Raw genomic sequence first — 17,254 nt, forward strand, 5'->3', positions numbered from 1 at the left:
TAGCTACTGTGTGCACAGCACCCATAGAATAACGTTTTGTTTTTACATGTCAGTAACTACAAAAAAAACAGTAGGCCAATATCTATATTTTGCCACTTACCTTATTTTGTCATCAGATCACTGTTTTGCTTTGATTTTGTTTTTTGTTGTTGTTGGTTTTTTTTTTTTTTTTTTTTTTTTTACAAAGAAGCACAAGAGCTATTTTATTGTTCCAACAATAAATATTTACAACTGAACATGACTTGGATCTGTTGAACAATTAAATGAAAAATTTGACTCATATTATAAATGAACCTCAATAAATATATTGAAATAATAAAAAAAGGCATGCCATGACCCCTTTAACAATGGCCTTTAGTTGTTTATCTTGCTAACAAGATAAGAAATAAGGACTACAACTACCACAGGGAGTTTACATGTTTGACTAATTTGATAACCGTTTTAGTCCTTATGTAATAGCTGTACTGTATAATTTATGTTGTAGACAAAAAAGGTGAAAGTCTGAAGTAATGTTCACCACAGATCTTATAATACTCACAAATCAGCAGTCACTATTCTAAATACCCATTTTAAAACCTCTTGAGGAATGGAGAATTATTTGTCCAGGATGGCCTACATATTTGATGCAGTGTTGCCAATTTTGGGAATTTGTCACCAAATTTAGCGTTATTCTCATTGTCGCTGCGACTTTTAAGGATGTTTTGCAACAAGGAGCTATTAGCTATATTTAAATATTAAAATAGTTATACTAAGTGTTAAGAAGTCAGATCTAACAAAATATTCATTGACCACCTAGCACATTGCGAGAGCAAAACCCTTTCCAAGGCAGGTGCGTATGGACTCAATTGCATCCCCTAGGAATTTGTTGGTTGCTGAAACTGAATGTAGCTTAGCCCTTTATATTGCTAAACTCGGATCAATCAATTTACCACTTAGAACAACATTGATGTGAAGCCTGTTTTAAAGCTACTCATATACAATTAAACACTTTATCAGTGAACTTGTTTTATGTCCATTTAATATGCTTTTTATCAAATACACATACATACTGTACGTAGGCCAATATATAGTGTATTTTCTTATTTAGTGACTTTTTGTGAAAAATTGAGACTTTTGAGGGTTATTCTGGAGATTTTCAGAGGGAGGAGTTTGGCAGCGCTGATTAGACGTCTTGACTGAGCAGCTCTATTGCTGATATATTCATATACAGTACATGACCACACTACATGCCTATCTTAAGACTGTGATAAAGTCTGTAGTCCTGTGTTGTTGCCGTGCTTTCTGAAGCAGAGAGCGTTGTGAGATTAATGTTAATATGTTGTTGTGTTTGCTCATCTGCTCTCCTCCCCTTTCAGGTGTTCTGTAAAATGTTTGACTGCCTGCAGGGGGCATCAGCTGAGGTAGGTACAGCTGCATGGAGTGAAAGAGAGATTTGAGACTGTCCTCACTGCGGACTGTAGCGTGATGACGTAGTGGATTTAATCCACTACATAGTCGATTTCGGTGACGTACTGGATGTTTTTAATGTGCATGCCCACAGCTACATATTACATTAGATTCTCTTTACAATATTATGTTATTTAGTGTTGTCCGTAGGGCATATAGCCTATACGTAATTTTGTTCGACAGGTTTTATTAGCCTAGTGGCTAACTAAAAGTTAGTATAACTGCCGGTAGACATCTGTGTCTGTATAAGCTTTAGCCTAATGTTTAAATTCATCTATATAATAAATGTTATTTCCTCTCTGGCAGCTTCAAAGTATGGTGTTTATTTTAAAGACTGGATATACTCATTGTTTTTTTATTTTATCTCCACGAAACTGCTCTACCTGTGCCGTATCGTAATCGACCATTGCAGGATACATAAAGATTCTTTTTATTCTTGTCGTCTTAAGCCATATTTAATAGCAATATAAATGTTGTCCATAATCCATATAACTTCATTATATGCCTACACTAGCCTACACATTTTTATTTGTCCACTATGTTTTGCTGTCCAAAATATAAGGTTCAGAGACTGAACATATCTATCTGTAACTTTACAGTTATTCTCTTGTCTTATAGAGACTTTGTTTCATAGATGTGTAGTAATAATCATTAATGTATGAATCATATAAAGGCTATATATTTCTCGGCCCCTCTGTGATATACATGACAGAGTATAAGACATGATATATTAAAATACTATTTTAATCCCAAATCAAATTAAAGAAGAAATAGGACTGTATATGTTCTCGAAACAGAATCGAATGGATAAAAAAAACATATAATGGTCATCATCCATACCAAACAAATTTATTCCAAATACTTGGCAATCACTCATATTCTTTAGAATACTAAAATCCCAGATGCTTAAAAGTTATTAGTACACTATACTATGCTCCTAATATATTTTTTTTTAAGGAAATACAGGCGTTATTGCACTCTCTCACTTTTTATTTCCACATAACGCTTCATACTGTAATGAATAAAATGTTTTATATCAATTAAAACATGGATTTAATTTACTACGTAATGGATGTCCATGATGTAGTAGATGAAATCCACTACGTCATCGCGCTACAGTCCGCAGCGTGGACCTCTTGAGAGATTTGACTACTGATTGCACGACTGATTGTCGTATAACAGCTGGTGATTGCACTTGACTGGTGTGAATCTGTTTGGTTTTGTTTGCAATGGGCATTTGCACACACTGAAGTCTTTAAGAGAGTGGTGCAAGTTTTTTCTATATTACATTGATTAATTTTGGGGTGTAATTTAAAACGTCATGGTTACTGGTGTAACCTCCGTTCCCTGATGGAGGGAACGAGACGTTGGTGTCGATGTAGTGACACTAGGGGTCACTCTTGGGAGCCCGAGACACCTCTGGTCTTTGATAAAAGGCCAATGAAAATTGGCGAGTGGTATTTGCATGCCACTCCCCCGAACATACGGGTATAAAAGGAGCTGGTATGCAACCACTCATTCAGGTTTTACGCTGAGGAGCCGATATAAGGTCTGGCCATTACAGCGGGTAGTTCAGCGTTGTGGCAGGAGTGGAAGAATACATCACATGGTCTTTCCAACCATGTGGAGAGCCTTCAAGGTAGATCCTGCCCAATGGGGGAGGAGGTACTACAACATGGAGACTGGGGCAGAGGGGCTCTGCCCAAGGAAGACGCCGTTTGCCAGCAGGGAAACGAGCTAGCGGAAGATATAGATCGCATGGGGTTAGCCTTACAGGGAACCGCCACATGCGGAGCACCTACCCCAGCACCGGGCTCTTAGATAGCACGTGTACTGGGCCGGCAGTGAGTCTCTCCGAAGACTCGACTGCCACAGGGCTCGGAGGAAATCAACCAGGGAACAACTTTTGTGAACACTACTGGGAATTAACAGCGCACGTCTTCAGCTCAAAAGGAGGTGGGAGGCGCTATGTGCAAGCGATACACCCAGCCGGCTATCCCGGGCTTATCCGCTTGTGTTGCGTGCCACTACCTGGGACGAAACCGGTTCCACCCGGAGGTTGTAGAACCTTGCAAAGGTGTTGGGTGTTGCCCAGCCCGCTGCTCTACAAATGTCTGTTAGAGAGGCACCTCTGGCCAGAGCCCAAGAAGCCGCTACACCCCTGGTAGAATGGGCCCGTAGCCCTACCGGGGGCGGCATGTCTTGGGCGAGATATGCCATAGATATGGCATCAACAAGCCAGTGGGCGATCCTCTGCTTGGAGACAGCGCTTCCTTTCCGCTGTGCACCGAAGCAGACAAAGAGCTGCTCAGAGAGTCTAAAGCTCTGCGTGCGATCCAAATAGATGCGCAAAGCACGCACCGGACACAGCAACGCCAGGGCTGGGTCTGCCTCCTCCTGGGGCAGCGCTTGCAGGTTCACCACCTGGTCCCTAAAAGGAGTGGTGGGAACCTTGGACACATAGCCCGGTCGGGGTCTCAGGATCACGTGAGAATAACCCGGACCGAACTCTAGGCACGTTTCGCTGATAGAGAACGCTTGCAGGTCACCTACCCTCTTGATGGAAGTGAGCGCAGTCAGGAGGGCAGTCTTCAGGGAGAGTGCCTTCAGCTCGACTGACTGCAAAGGCTCAAAGGGGGCTCTCTGTAGGCCCTGAAGAACTACGGAGAGGTCCCATGAGGGAACGAAGAGCGGTCTGGAGGGATTCAGCCTCCTAGCGCCTCTTAGGAACCTGATGATCAGATCGTGCTTCCCTAAGGACTTACCCTCAACTGCGTCGTGGTGTGCTGCTATGGCAGCAACGTACACCTTCAAGGTGGAAGGGGACAGCCTCCCTTCCAACCTCTCCTGCAGGAAGGAAAGCACTGATCCGACTGCGCATCTCTGGGGGTCTTCGTGTCGAGAAGAACACCACTTAGCGAACAGAGACCACTTCAAGGCATACAGGCGCCTCGTAGAGGGGGCCCTAGCCTGAGTGATCGTGTCTACCACCGCGGGTGGTAGGCCACCTAGGTCTTCCGCGTCCCGTCCAGGGGCCAGACATGGAGATTCCAGAGGTCTGGGCGCGGGTGCCAGAGGGTGCCCCGTCCCTGAGAAAGAAGGTCCTTCCTCAGGGGAATTTGCCAGGGGGAGCTGTCGCGAGGAGCGTGAGGTCCGAGAACCATGTCTGGGTGGGCCAGTAGGGCGCTACCAGGATGACCTGCTCTTCGTCCTCCCTGACCTTGCACAGTGTCTGTGCAAGTAGGCTCACTGGGGGAAATGCGTATTTGCGAATGCCAGGGGGCCAGCTGTGTGCCAATGCGTCTATGCCGAGAGGAGCCTCGGTGAGGGCGTACCAGAGCGGGCAGTGGGAGGATTCTTGGGAGACGAACAGGTCCACCTGAGCCCGACCGAATCGACTCCAAATCAGCTGGACCACCTGGGGGTGGAGTCTCCACTCTCCCCTGCGGGGAACCTGCCATGACAGCGCGTCCGCTGTAACGTTGAGGTTGCCCGGGATATGAGTGGCTCGCAGCGACTTGAGGTGCTGCTGACTCCGGAGGAGGAGACGGCGGGCGAGTTGTGACATACAGCGGGAGCGCAGACCGCCTTGGCGGTTGACATATGCTACCGCTGCCGTGCTGTCTGTCCGAACTAGCACGTGCTTGCCCTGGATCAACGGCCGGAACCTCCGCAGGGTGAGCAGAATTGCCAGTAACTCGAGGCAGTTGATGTGCCAACGCAGCCGCGGACCCGTCCAGAGGCCGGTGGCTGCGTGCCCGTTGCAAACAGTGCCCCAGCCCGTCTTGGAGGCGTCTGTCGTGACCACGATGCGCCTGGAGACCAGTTCTAGAGGAACACCTGCTCGTAGAAACGAGAGGTCGGTCCAAGGGCTGAAAAGACGGTGACAGACCGGTGTAATGGCCACGCGGTGTGTCCCGTGGCGCCATGCCTGTCTCGGGACTCGATTCTGGTGCCAGTGCTGAAGCGGCCTCATATGCATCAACCCGAGCGGGGTGGCCACCGCCGAGGATGCCATATGCCCCAGGAGCCTCTGAAAAAGTTTCAGTGGAACCGCTGTTTTCTGTTTGAACGCCTTCAAACAGGCCAGCACCGACTGGGCACGCTCGTTCATAAGGCGCGCCGTCAGAGAGACTGAGTCCAACTCCAAACCGAGAAAAGAGATGCTCTGAACCGGGAGGAGCTTGCTCTTTTCCCAGTTGACCCGAAGCCCTAGTCGGCTGAGGTGCGAGAGCACCAGGTCCCTGTGTGCGCATAACACGTCTCGAGAGTGAGCTAAGATTAGCCAGTCGTCGAGATAATTGAGAATGCGAATGCCTACCTCCCTTAACGGGGCAAGGGCAGCCTCTGCGATCTTCGTAAAGACGCGAGGAGACAGGGACAGGCCGAAAGGGAGGACTTTGTACTGATACGCCCGACCCTCGAACGCGAACCGCAGGAAGGGTCTGTGTCGAGGAAGGATCGAGACGTGAAAGTACGCGTCCTTCAGGTCTACCGCCGCGAACCAATCCTGATGCCGGACGCTCGCTAAAATGCGTCTTTGCGTCAGCATCTTGAACGGGAGTCTGTGTAAAGCCCGGTTCAGTACTCACAGGTCCAAGATTGGCCGCAACCCACCGCCTTTCTTCGGTATGATGAAGTAGGGGCTGTAAAACCCTTTCTTCACCTCGGCTGGAGGGACAGGTTCTATCGCACCCTTTCGTAGGAGGGTAGCGATTTCCGCGCGCAGAGTAACAGCGTTTTCGCCCTTGACGAAGGTGAAGTGAGTACCGCTGAACCTGGGCGGGCGCCTGGCGAACTGAATCGCGTAGCCAAGTCGGACGGTCCGGATCAACCACCGCGACGGATTGGGAAGTGCAAGCCATGCGTCCAAATTCCGTGCGAGGGGAACCAAGGGGACAACGTCGTCGGACGTACCGGCAGGTGGGGCCTCGCGGCGGGGCGGAGCGCGAGGTGCCACAGCACGTCGTGGCCGTGCTGAGTCTAGGGACATCGAAGCACTTACCTGGCTCCTTGTGACCACCCCCGGAACAGCCTGGGAGGGGGGAGGAAGAGGCCTGTCCTCGCGACCCGTGGAGGCTGTCACATCGGGGGTGGATTTGTGCCACAGCTGGGCGCTCAGGGGCGAAAAGGGCACCACTGGAGCGCCAATCCTGCAAGATAAAGCCCGTGGACGGTAGTCGTGGTGACGACCGTACACAGCGGGTATGTGACCCAGGGAGGAAGGAAGCCGCTCTTTTGTTGAACTGTTGGGTACCGCAGCCACTTGGGCGTACGGCGAAATCAAACGAAAAGGCAACAAAAGATTTTCCACCCGGCCCTCCACCGGGGGATGGAGTGGTCTTTCTACCAGCTCCAGGTGAGTGGGTTCCCTCGTCCCTGGGTTCTCCGTCTCAGGGGCGCCTCGAAGACCTCCGTGGGTTCTTCGGTGCCGGCTGAGAGACGGGTGGCGTCGGCTTCCTGCGGTGGGCTCCACGCCGGGGCCGGGCCGGAGGGGCGGGCTGCGGCGGAGCCGGTGCAGTCACCGCAGGGGGACGCCCTTGGCGACGAGCAGACGGGGTGCGGGGTCTTGAGCCGCGCCGGGGCAGGATGTGCCGGATTGCCTCCGTCTGCTGCTTTACCGTCGAGAACTGCTGGGCAAAGTCCTCAACGATGTCGCCAAATAGGCCCGCCTGGGAAATGGGGGCAGCAATGAACCGTGTCTTGTCGGCCTCGCCCATCTCGACCAGGTTGAGCCACAGGTGGCGCTCCTGGACCACTAGTGTGGCCATCGTCCGCCCAAGAGACCGCGCTGTGACCTTCGTCGCCCGGAGGGCGAGGTCGGTCGCCGAGCGCAGTTCCTGCATCAAATCTGGGGCGGAACTACCCTCGTGCAGTTCTTTCAGTGCCTTGGCTTGGTGGACCTGCAGGAGAGCCATGGCGTGCAGGGCAGAGGCAGCTTGTCCAGCAGCGCTGTAGGCCTTGGCCGTCAGGGACGACGTGAGCCTACAGGGCTTGGAGGGGAGCTTAGGGCGTCCACGCCAGGTGGCGGCGCTCTGCGGGCATAAGTGCACTGCGAGCGCCTTATCCACCGGGGGAATCGCCGTATAGCCCCTGGCCGCCCCGCCATCGAGGGTAGTGAGAGCGGGGGAACTGCGGAGCCGGGTTCGGGCAGTAAAAGGTGCCTCCCACGACTTCGTCAGCTCCTCATGCACCTCCGGGAAGAATGGCACTGGAGCGGGGCGCGGCCGGTCTGAGCGGCGCCGCGAGCCCAGAAACCAATCATCAAGCCGCGAGGGTTCAGGGGAGAGCGGAGGGTTCCACTCTAGCCCGACGCTCGCGGCCGCCCGGGAAAGCATGTCCGTCATTTCGGCGTCGGCCTGTAACTGGGCGACCGTCCCCGAAGGGGAAGCCCAGCTGAGGCTTCTGCGTCCGACTGGACAAGCCCGCTCTCCGACGCTGCGCTCGAAAGCTCATCATCTTCGCGGGCCTCGAACGAGAAGCCAGACTCGCCGTGCGACGAGCCGGCGAACTCATCCGGAAGCCCGATTGGGGCAGACGAGCGTGCTGGGGAATGGGAGGTCCGCGGGGGGGAACCCGGCGGAGGCGATCCCATTGAGGTCCCCAAATCGCCCCCAGCGCCAGCCGCGCTGACCTCAAACCCGTAGGTAGGAGGACCAAGGCGGGGAGCCGCTGGGGTGGCTTGCTTTCTTACAAAAGCAAGCCACGACCGCAACATTGCCATGGTCATGTTCTCGCAGTGAGAACATGAGCCATTCATAAACGCTGCCTCCGTGTGGGTCGCGCCCAGACACGAAAGACAGCGATCATGACCATCCGAAGTTGAGAGAAATCGACCGCAACCAGGAATAACACACGAACGGAAAGGCATCTTTAAAAAGACGCGTCTTTAAAAAGACGTTCCGTGTGTGCGCTCTTTTAGAGAAATATATACTCTTTTAGAGGGGAAAAATGCTCTTTCAGAAAATATACTCTCTAGTTTTTCTGCCGAAGCGCCCAGGGGCGTTCTCTGCAGTGCACCAGTGCAGAGGAGGGAGAAGCCGCTGAAATGCGCCGTCAGATCCAGCAGAGGTGAATGAACAGTGCTATTCAGCTCGATGAGCATGACCGTTCGGCTCCGAAGAGAAAATCTGAATGAGTGGTTGCATACCAGCTCCTTTTATACCCGTATGTTCGGGGGAGTGGCATGCAAATACCACTCGCCAATTTTCATTGGCCTTTTATCAAAGACCAGAGGTGTCTCGGGCTCCCAAGAGTGACCCCTAGTGTCACTACATCGACACCAACGTCGAGTGAGTGACAGATAGGGAACTCGAAATTATGAAATGGACAGTTCCAACTCTAGATTCTGACTGGGTGAGCCACTTTCAAAGTCGCTGTAAAATTACAATAAATATACACCGTTGACCACACATTATTTATTAATGCACTTAGTTGCTATGTTGCTTGGTAACCACATACAGCCTACAGTTACTGGCAGAAGACGTGTTTGTTTCAGTAATTATTAATAATGAATGTAAATATTTATTGATCATTGGTGTCTTTTATCATAGTGCTGTTGCCTCATTTTATATAGAGTTACAGTGATTTTACTACTGGAATGGGGTGTTCTTATGTGAAGTGGATTTGACCCCCTTACCTGTGGTAATATCACTAACGCACAGCCTCTCATTGCTTATTACTTACATTTACTTCCACGGATATCATCTGATCCTTCCCCCGTTTCCAAGTAATTTCTCTTTCCTCCTCATCTTTCCAGACGATTTCTCTTAATTTTCTATCCCATCTCTCTCTCAGTCTCTCTTTCTCTCTGTCTTTATGCCCCGTTACCCCTCTAATCGAAAGCTGGCTGTGAGGAAACTCTCTCAATAAAACTGAAATTAGAAGCCCATCAGCAAGGGCATTCTACACTCCTTAAACAGATCTTTATTCTCCATAAAACTGTAATGTTCTCTCACACAGTCTGCAGCTGGGAACATGTGCTGTATGTGTATGTTAGTGTGTGAGCAAACATCAAGATTAAATAAAACATCAGGCTGCAGGTGATGAAATGCATAAATATCGAGTATTATGTCTGCATATCTCTAAACACTAAACAGAAGCAAAGCTCCATGTTTAAGTTTGCCAGGACACTATAGTGTTAGTGTTGTCCAGATCAGTCCAGACATTTATCTCTTTGTCTTGCTGATCTTTGATAGATAGGATCTAGTGGGCTGAACCCCTCACCTGCAGGGTCTGGAACTCTTCTAGAGCATCACCTATTTCATCCAGAGACACTGGTAAGGACTGATGCTTAAGGCTGCAGTGGCACCTCCTGCTGGCTAGTGAATGCAGTTGTGGGAGTGGAGTAACAACAAAACATTTAGCTGAACTTTGGCTTTGGTTGACGTTAACTTAATGTATATTATACGAATATTTTGTACACAAAAATTAGACTGGGGTCAAACAGTAATTGGCAGACCCCATGCATTAACACTGCCGACCCCTTGTAGAAGACCCTTCATTTAGACTGAAACACAGGCGCCTCTTCAGGTCAAATAGAGGCATAACTATACTAAATTGGAGACTGGAGTGTGTGCTTGTGTGTGTGCACCAAGCTGAATGACATGTTTGTTTTCCCCTCTCCTTTTATCTAACCACCAGCTCAGTGGGTATGTAATGAGTTATTAGATGCTGATCAGGCCTTCATTGCGAGCACTCCAGGCAGCATTAGAGCTGGGAGCCTCTCTGGATGTGATGGTCTCTGAGATGATCTCTAAGTATCAGCGAGCCGTTAATGACACACATAGCATCACTGAGCAGCAAAGATACTGATTTGCTCATTAGAGACCATTATATCTACACTCTGAAATACTAACACACACACTTGAGACCTGTGGTTCGAGAAATGGTGGGGTCTCGACCCAAAAATGGTCCACAGATCTGTGCTGATGGAGTTATAGACAGCAGGGGAAAAACAATGCGAAATGCAAATAATACAATGCAACTAACCATATAATCGTGCATAGTGTCGATTGCAATATAAACAGACGACTGTCAACTTTCAAATGGCAGGAGAAAATGCATTCCATATCTTTTGTTGTTCACTTAAAAATCTTTATGTCAGTGATTGTTTACATGCACACCAATATGCTGATTACTTTTTAAAATCAGCTTGAAAAATTCTGACAAATCAAAAATCCATGTTTACATGAAATTGGAAATAATTGCGCTATTTTCTACTTCTGAAATCAAACCGTGAAGAGCCATGCGCTCAACATGTGCGCACATTGGATGAGCCTGTAAGTACGCCGGTTAAGGTGTTTACATGAAAAGCAAAATCAGCGTAATGGCCACAAATCTATCCATGTCGACTGGTTTATACTTAAGCCATTTATGACCTTACACCGATAAAGGAACGCCGTGTATTGCGTTTACATGACCATACGTGTTGTCAGCTTATTACGCATAATTGGTGTAAGAATGTGCATGGTTCCTGAAGCAAAACCAGTTGAGAACCACTGATTTAGAGTGTACTGTCACTATGCCAGCTCAAACACATTAAAGAGAACCCCAGCTCTATGCAACCTTTGAATCCTACCACTCAATGATGACATCAGCAGAGAATAAGAGAAGGCTCTGTGGTCCAACAATGCTCTTTCTCGCTTACAAAATTGCTTGGTTGGCTGTTAAATGCCTGGTATTTGGGTTTTATTAGCCACATTCCAGATCTCTTGATAAATGGGTGTTGTATTTCACTAGTGTGCACGGGGGTCAGTGACCCCATGATGCACTGTACTTCAGTCGGGGTAATGGATGTGCCCCCAGGGGGTGGCTGGGAGGAGAGGTCAGAACACCCGACCCTGGCACAGCCCTAAACCACCAACAATACAACAACCCTTAAGACCCAGACATCAATGTTTCCAAAAAATCTGTCCGTCTCAATCAATGTTTGCCCTCTCCTCCTATAGACTAAATTAGGTTTGTTAGATTATATGATGGGATGGAGAGAATAAGAGAGAGATGAAATAGAGAGAGGGCTCAATGAGCTGCACAACTGTGCCAATCCTGTTCTTCAGTCTCTCACACAGATCAATTTGATGTTTATCTGTGGGTCAGTGGAGTTAATAATTTCTTCTGACCTTGCTGAACTCTATAAGCACCACTGCACTACAGCGGGACTGATATGACTGTCACACCTTATAGTGTTTCATCCTTTCTGCCTGCTATTTATGTTGTAAAAAAAAAAAAAAAGAAACATTCTATGGTCTTTCATCACTTTGAAGCCTTATTCTTGTTTTGAGAATTGAGATCCATGCGTGATCTTGAAATGTTTTCACGTATAGCGTGGTGAACTGCTCTAATCATTGTCTGCTGTGCAGGTAAAAAAAAAAAAAAAAAAACAGTACAATTTATGGTAAATTACTGGCAGCTGTGGTTGCCAGAGATTTACCGTGAAAAATTCAGTAACCACATTTCAGGCTTTACAGTATGTAATTTTGATGCCTGTATATTTTATGGTGCATTACCGTTTGTATTATTAAATTGTAAACTTGATACTTTAAACTTCTGAAACTGTACAAATCTGCTTTTCACTTTATAATGTATTGTTACTCACTGTAGTAATTACAGAAACTCTTCCAGGAGCAATGACCAATAAACATGTAGAGACAGTGCTCAGTGTCACTCACACAAACACTTAAAACCATCAGGGTAACACATGTGAAATTTAAATAATGCAGTAAACATTAACTAAACTACATCAAATATAACACAGAACACCCCAAAGTACTGATATTAAAATAAGAAGAAACATAACTATTCCCATAAATTATAATGAAATGTAATGGGGTCACGCAGGGAATTCTGGGAACGCCCGGTTATTGTTTTTTACTGTAATTTTAACAATAATTTACCGTAAAAAGTACATGTACTCTCATGTTAAACATAATATACATTTTTACTGTTAATTATACAGGAAAATCATACTTTTTACATCTAAAAAATTATGTTACTGCAAAATTATATGTATTTTCTTTTTAAATATATTCTAACGTTTTACCATATATTTCAAGGTAACTACCCATTAACCAATTAACTTTTTTTTTTTTTTTTTTACTGTAGCATTTTTACAGTTTTTTGCCAGACATTTTCTATAGTGGGAATTGATAATTAAAAGGTTGTTGATTCGAACCATGCAATGAGCAACCTATGAGTTTCCATTGTGCCCTTGAGCAATGCACTCAACCACAGGTTATGCCAGAGGCACTATCCCTGTAATAAGTGTAATAAGTTGCTAAAAAATATATTAGTAGATACTGTATATCAGCCAAGGACCCCAAAATATTGTGATACACTAGCGGGGAAACCTTTTCTAAAATATAAAGACATTTTCATGTAGCCTTTAAAGATCCATTTTTTATTGTGAGAAAAAAATTAAGCATGATATTATAAATAAAACATCCAATCTACTGGCTTTTATATAGGCATCGTGCTTTATCCAAAACATATTTAGTTTTATTAAAATATTATCTGGTAAAGTTTTACTTTGTTTTAATTGAGAGTGTATCTTTCATTTAATAAAATAATTAGGATTAATCTCATGATTTCCAACTAGTCTTTAGAAAGAAGAATGAAACTGTAAAAATGTCCAAAAAAAAAAAAAAAAAATGGAAAATATTTTTTCTTTAAATAATTTTGTTGAGCCCCAAGTGCTATCTTGGATATCCTGGATATGAGATTTGAGAGAACATGGTGTAGTATGCAATAGAAGGGAATGCAAAACTTGGACAGAGTTGAGAGATACCTGAGACTGCAGTATCTGACCTTAGAATTGACCTCTGACCTCTGCCCCTTCATCTCATGCTATTTTCATTATTAGTTATTTGCTGCTGTGGTTTCACTCAGCCACAGCTGGTTTCAGCATGCCAAGCCATCTTTCCCCTGATAATACGAAATACAAATATAAGAATACATACAAGAAAATCTAAGAATACGTGCAAACAAGAGTGATGGCTTTTGCCAAACATATCACCCAGTGCACCTGAATGTATCTTTGAGAATCTATATTTGACAGGAAAGAGTGCCATGAAGAGTAATCAGATGAAATTAGGCAGGAATCAGACTGTGGAGAGACTCATAATGAGATTACATTAGATGGCAGTGACTGATGGCCTGTCAGCTCTGGCTAGGTTGGGCTTATCTCAACACTTCTCATAGACCTCCACTTATTACCTTATCCAGTCACCTAGGACCAGAGCCTGAGACTGTGTCTCATAAACTCTCTACTCCACTCTTAAAGGCAAGGATGTGGGAAATTTGCCCACCAGCTATTGTTGCTGGTGAGTGCCCAATTCTATTTTTCCAATTCAAATATATACAACAATGTAAACATGCAAAGACCAAAAAAAAAAAATAAATAAAAAAAAAAAAAAAAAAATATCTCTTTGCATTTACACTGTTCCTTAACCTTAAAAATGAACTTGAATCTCTTTTTGGTCCACTTCAGTTTACAATTAATTAACACAGTAGTTTTAGGGAAACTAATTTAGGCTGCCCATAAAGTTGTTGTGTGTGGTTTTCTGACCTACTTCTTTTTGAAAAATAGCTATAATAGAAAGAAATAAGGAATACCATAAAATCTAATTTTTTTCTTTAAGTGTGTGTTGTTGGTTCTCAGCAACAGCATTTCTTGTCAAATATCAATCCCAGATGTCTTACAGGTCACCTACCACATTGGCTGGTGCCACTGCACAAAAAGAACCCACATATGACTGCTGGCGGGTGTTAATTCCACACACTGAATACGCACACACTGTAAAATCCATTAGACTAGAAATAAACGAATAATCCAGTGTTTCAGATCATTTTGTTTATATCAAACACATCTCAGTTCCCGGCGGATACCATCTAACGGCTGCCGCTTTCTCGTTACAACTGCATTTTTTATCGTTTGAAGCCCATTTCCGGAATTGTAACGATTTGTAATTAACCTCTCAGACAGTCAAGCTATCTGTCAGAGAGCGTAATAACACTGTTAACGTCTGGGTAGAGTATTACCTCACAATTCTCCAGACAGATCGTTAGGCGGGAGCAGCATAATTAGAGCTGTTGTTGTGGAGACCCTTGTTCAGCTCAATTCTATGGATTAGGTGGAGTTCAAGTAGAATTGGTTATTTGGACAAGCCCAGCCCATGGGAAACGGTCCCCTTCCTGGAAGTGATGGTCGGCGAGAGTGGCGTTCTGCAAGGGTTAGCACCACATTCCTGCATTCCACTGAGAGGGGGAGGGGAGGCCGGCTATCGCTGGGTTTGTGTCTGTCTGAAGTAGACTTGTTTGGAGTTTTTTGGTGTTTCAGGGTTTGTTTTGAACGTCTTTGTGCATGCATATCACAATGGTCTCTATTTCTCTATTTCTAAGAGTTGGTCACTCTTGCTATCTAATGAGCAGCATGCTGCAGATCTCACACACTCCCTGGATTCAGTACAACAGCACAATTGCCAGTGTGAAATTTCTTTGTAAGTTAATATTGTGTAACATACATTTTTGACACAAAATGGCCATTTATTTTGTCTATTTTGTTCTGAAAATAGCTCCTAACAAAGCAAAAGCAGGATCAACAGTTGCATATCACCAAGCCACTCACAGACTGGCATCCTTTTCCGGAATGCTGTGAAACTGTGAACAAACAGTGAAGCATCCCAGTGCTGTTATTCTAAATATCAGCACTCTTGAAATGCTGCTTGTCATAAAAAAAATAAGAGTACCAGAACTAACTGTTGTATAATTCGCTTTATTTAAAAGCTGTAAAAGTCAACAAAATGTCCTCATTTATATAGATACTCTAGGTAACTGTCTCTCTCTCTCTCTCTCTCTCTCTCTCTCTGTGTGTGTGTGTGTGTGTGTGTGAGAGAGAGAGAGAGAGTAAGAAAGAGATAGAGACCGAGAAAAAGAAAGAAAAAGAAGAGTTTCCAATGGGATACAAAAACCAGAGAGCAACGTGAAACAGATTGAAATGAAAAATCAAATCAGCACCATCTAATTAACCAGGGGATGCACATTTTCATTTATTGCTCATCCGTCTCTTCCCACTTTTATATGTATGTGCTATGGGGTAAAGGATGGGGGTGCTGATTGGAAGGATTTCTGAATTATTGAGAGTTTTTAGCAAACACACACATACATACACACACACACACACACACACACACACACACACTTAGATATTGAGGGATAGTAATTTCCCCGGCGCACTCTGATTATGCTCAACTCTACATAATGCCATTTACTTCCTGCCACATAAATGCTAATCTTTTTATTGCAGTGAGACTGAGAAAAGTGAGTTAGTCGGCTGGTGCTGATGTTGTTCTGTGTGAGTGTGTATGTGTGTGTCTGCTTGTTTTGCACACACACCATAAGTTTCATTCTTGCAATTTTAGATTAAAAGAGAGAAAGACAGATTCACTTTGTGGTTTTTAATCATCTTAAACTATTACCATGACTGATAAGAGAAGAAATATTAACTCAAATCAGTATAGAAACAAGCAGAACTATCTATGGAAATTAAACATTGGTAGTGGTCTGATCAACTCTGTTTCTCCTGTTGTTTGTTAAATGTTCAAACAGGGGCCGTGATTAAGATCGTGAGTGATTTTCATAGATCTTGTTTTTTCCTGTTCTGTACAAATATAGAGTGCTTATCCTCTATTTGTGGGATCAGGGAAGAGGACATTCACTCCAGAGGAGGTTTTGGAAAGCTGCCTGTCCTGACACTGTCTTTGATACAATGTCCTGTAGGGAAAATGCTTGTCCTGTTTTTGTGCACTACAGGTTGCATTAAAATCATGCATTCAAGTCAAAGATATCTGTCATATTGCTTTTCCCTGCTTTAGAAACATTACTGCAGATGATTTTAATAGGGATTAGAAGTGAAGTATAGGGGAGAAATTAAAGTTTTAAAGAAACCCCAAGAAAATAGATTGAATATATTTGGAGAGAGAAATGAGAGATTTGTAGTGTATTCCAGTGGAACAAATTATGGCATATTGTTCATTAAATTAGGTGACCAGATTGCAAGACTGCAGTGTCTGTTGTCTTTTCATATTGCGAGAGAAGAATCAAAAGAATAGCCCAATAACCATCAACACAGCACTTGGTAAGACTAAAAGAGCTTTTGCTACAGAAGTTCTTATGATTATTTGTAGTCCAACTTCTGACCACATGTTTGCAAATAACTGTTTGGATGTACCTGTGCTTTTAAGTTTGTATGTGTCTATTAGTGGTCTCGCATGAGTGTGTGGCAGTGGATTTTCTTCTCCCATCATCATAAGCAGTTAAAAGGCTTTGGTGACAGACTGCGCAGCGGGCCTGACAGTCCCAACAAAGAAAGGAACTCTTTATTCCTTTGTCTTTCAAAGCTGCATGAATATTACTGTTGGCTGGGGGGGCCAGATGTCTCAATACAAGGATGTGCATTGTTTTTTCACTGAGCAGAGACTGGAGCAGTGCATAATGGGCAGGATGCTGTGGGTGTTGCCGTTCTTAGTTCTTGGATTAGTAATTCTTGTTGATCTGGCACCAGAGAATTAAGTGACCATCACAGCCCATCATTCAGACACAGGAAGTGTTTAATTTGACTTTCAGTGTAATTTTGCATCTTAGGCCTTTTCAAAGCCATAATTATAAAATCATTCATATGCAAAATTACAAATCTTAAAGTTGATCTCAGATAAACTTTAAAAGCCAACTAAAGTAAATTCAAGTTCAGATGTCATTACCATATTGTGGCCTTGTCACAGTATTTGTTGGTTTAGATTATTAGGTAAGGGAT

At 44.9% G+C, this 17,254-nt stretch overlaps 1 protein-coding gene across 5 annotated transcripts in view; it reads left to right on the forward strand.

The window, feature by feature from the left end:
* LOC127417139 (breast cancer anti-estrogen resistance protein 1-like) overlaps positions 1–17,254 on the forward strand; it is a 138,806-nt gene that overhangs the window by 52,455 nt on the left and 69,097 nt on the right. The window contains exon 2 of one of the 5 annotated variants that reach the window (XM_051656849.1): positions 1,356–1,400. The exons of the other annotated variants lie outside the window; for them this stretch is intronic. Within the exon in view, the coding sequence (XP_051512809.1) occupies positions 1,356–1,400 (45 nt within the window). The remainder of the gene's footprint in view (positions 1–1,355; positions 1,401–17,254) is intronic. 5 annotated transcript variants of the gene reach the window in all.

The sequence above is a fragment of the Myxocyprinus asiaticus genome, chromosome 26 (genome assembly GCF_019703515.2).
Source record: "Myxocyprinus asiaticus isolate MX2 ecotype Aquarium Trade chromosome 26, UBuf_Myxa_2, whole genome shotgun sequence".
NCBI classification, from domain to species: Eukaryota; Metazoa; Chordata; class Actinopteri; order Cypriniformes; family Catostomidae; genus Myxocyprinus; species Myxocyprinus asiaticus.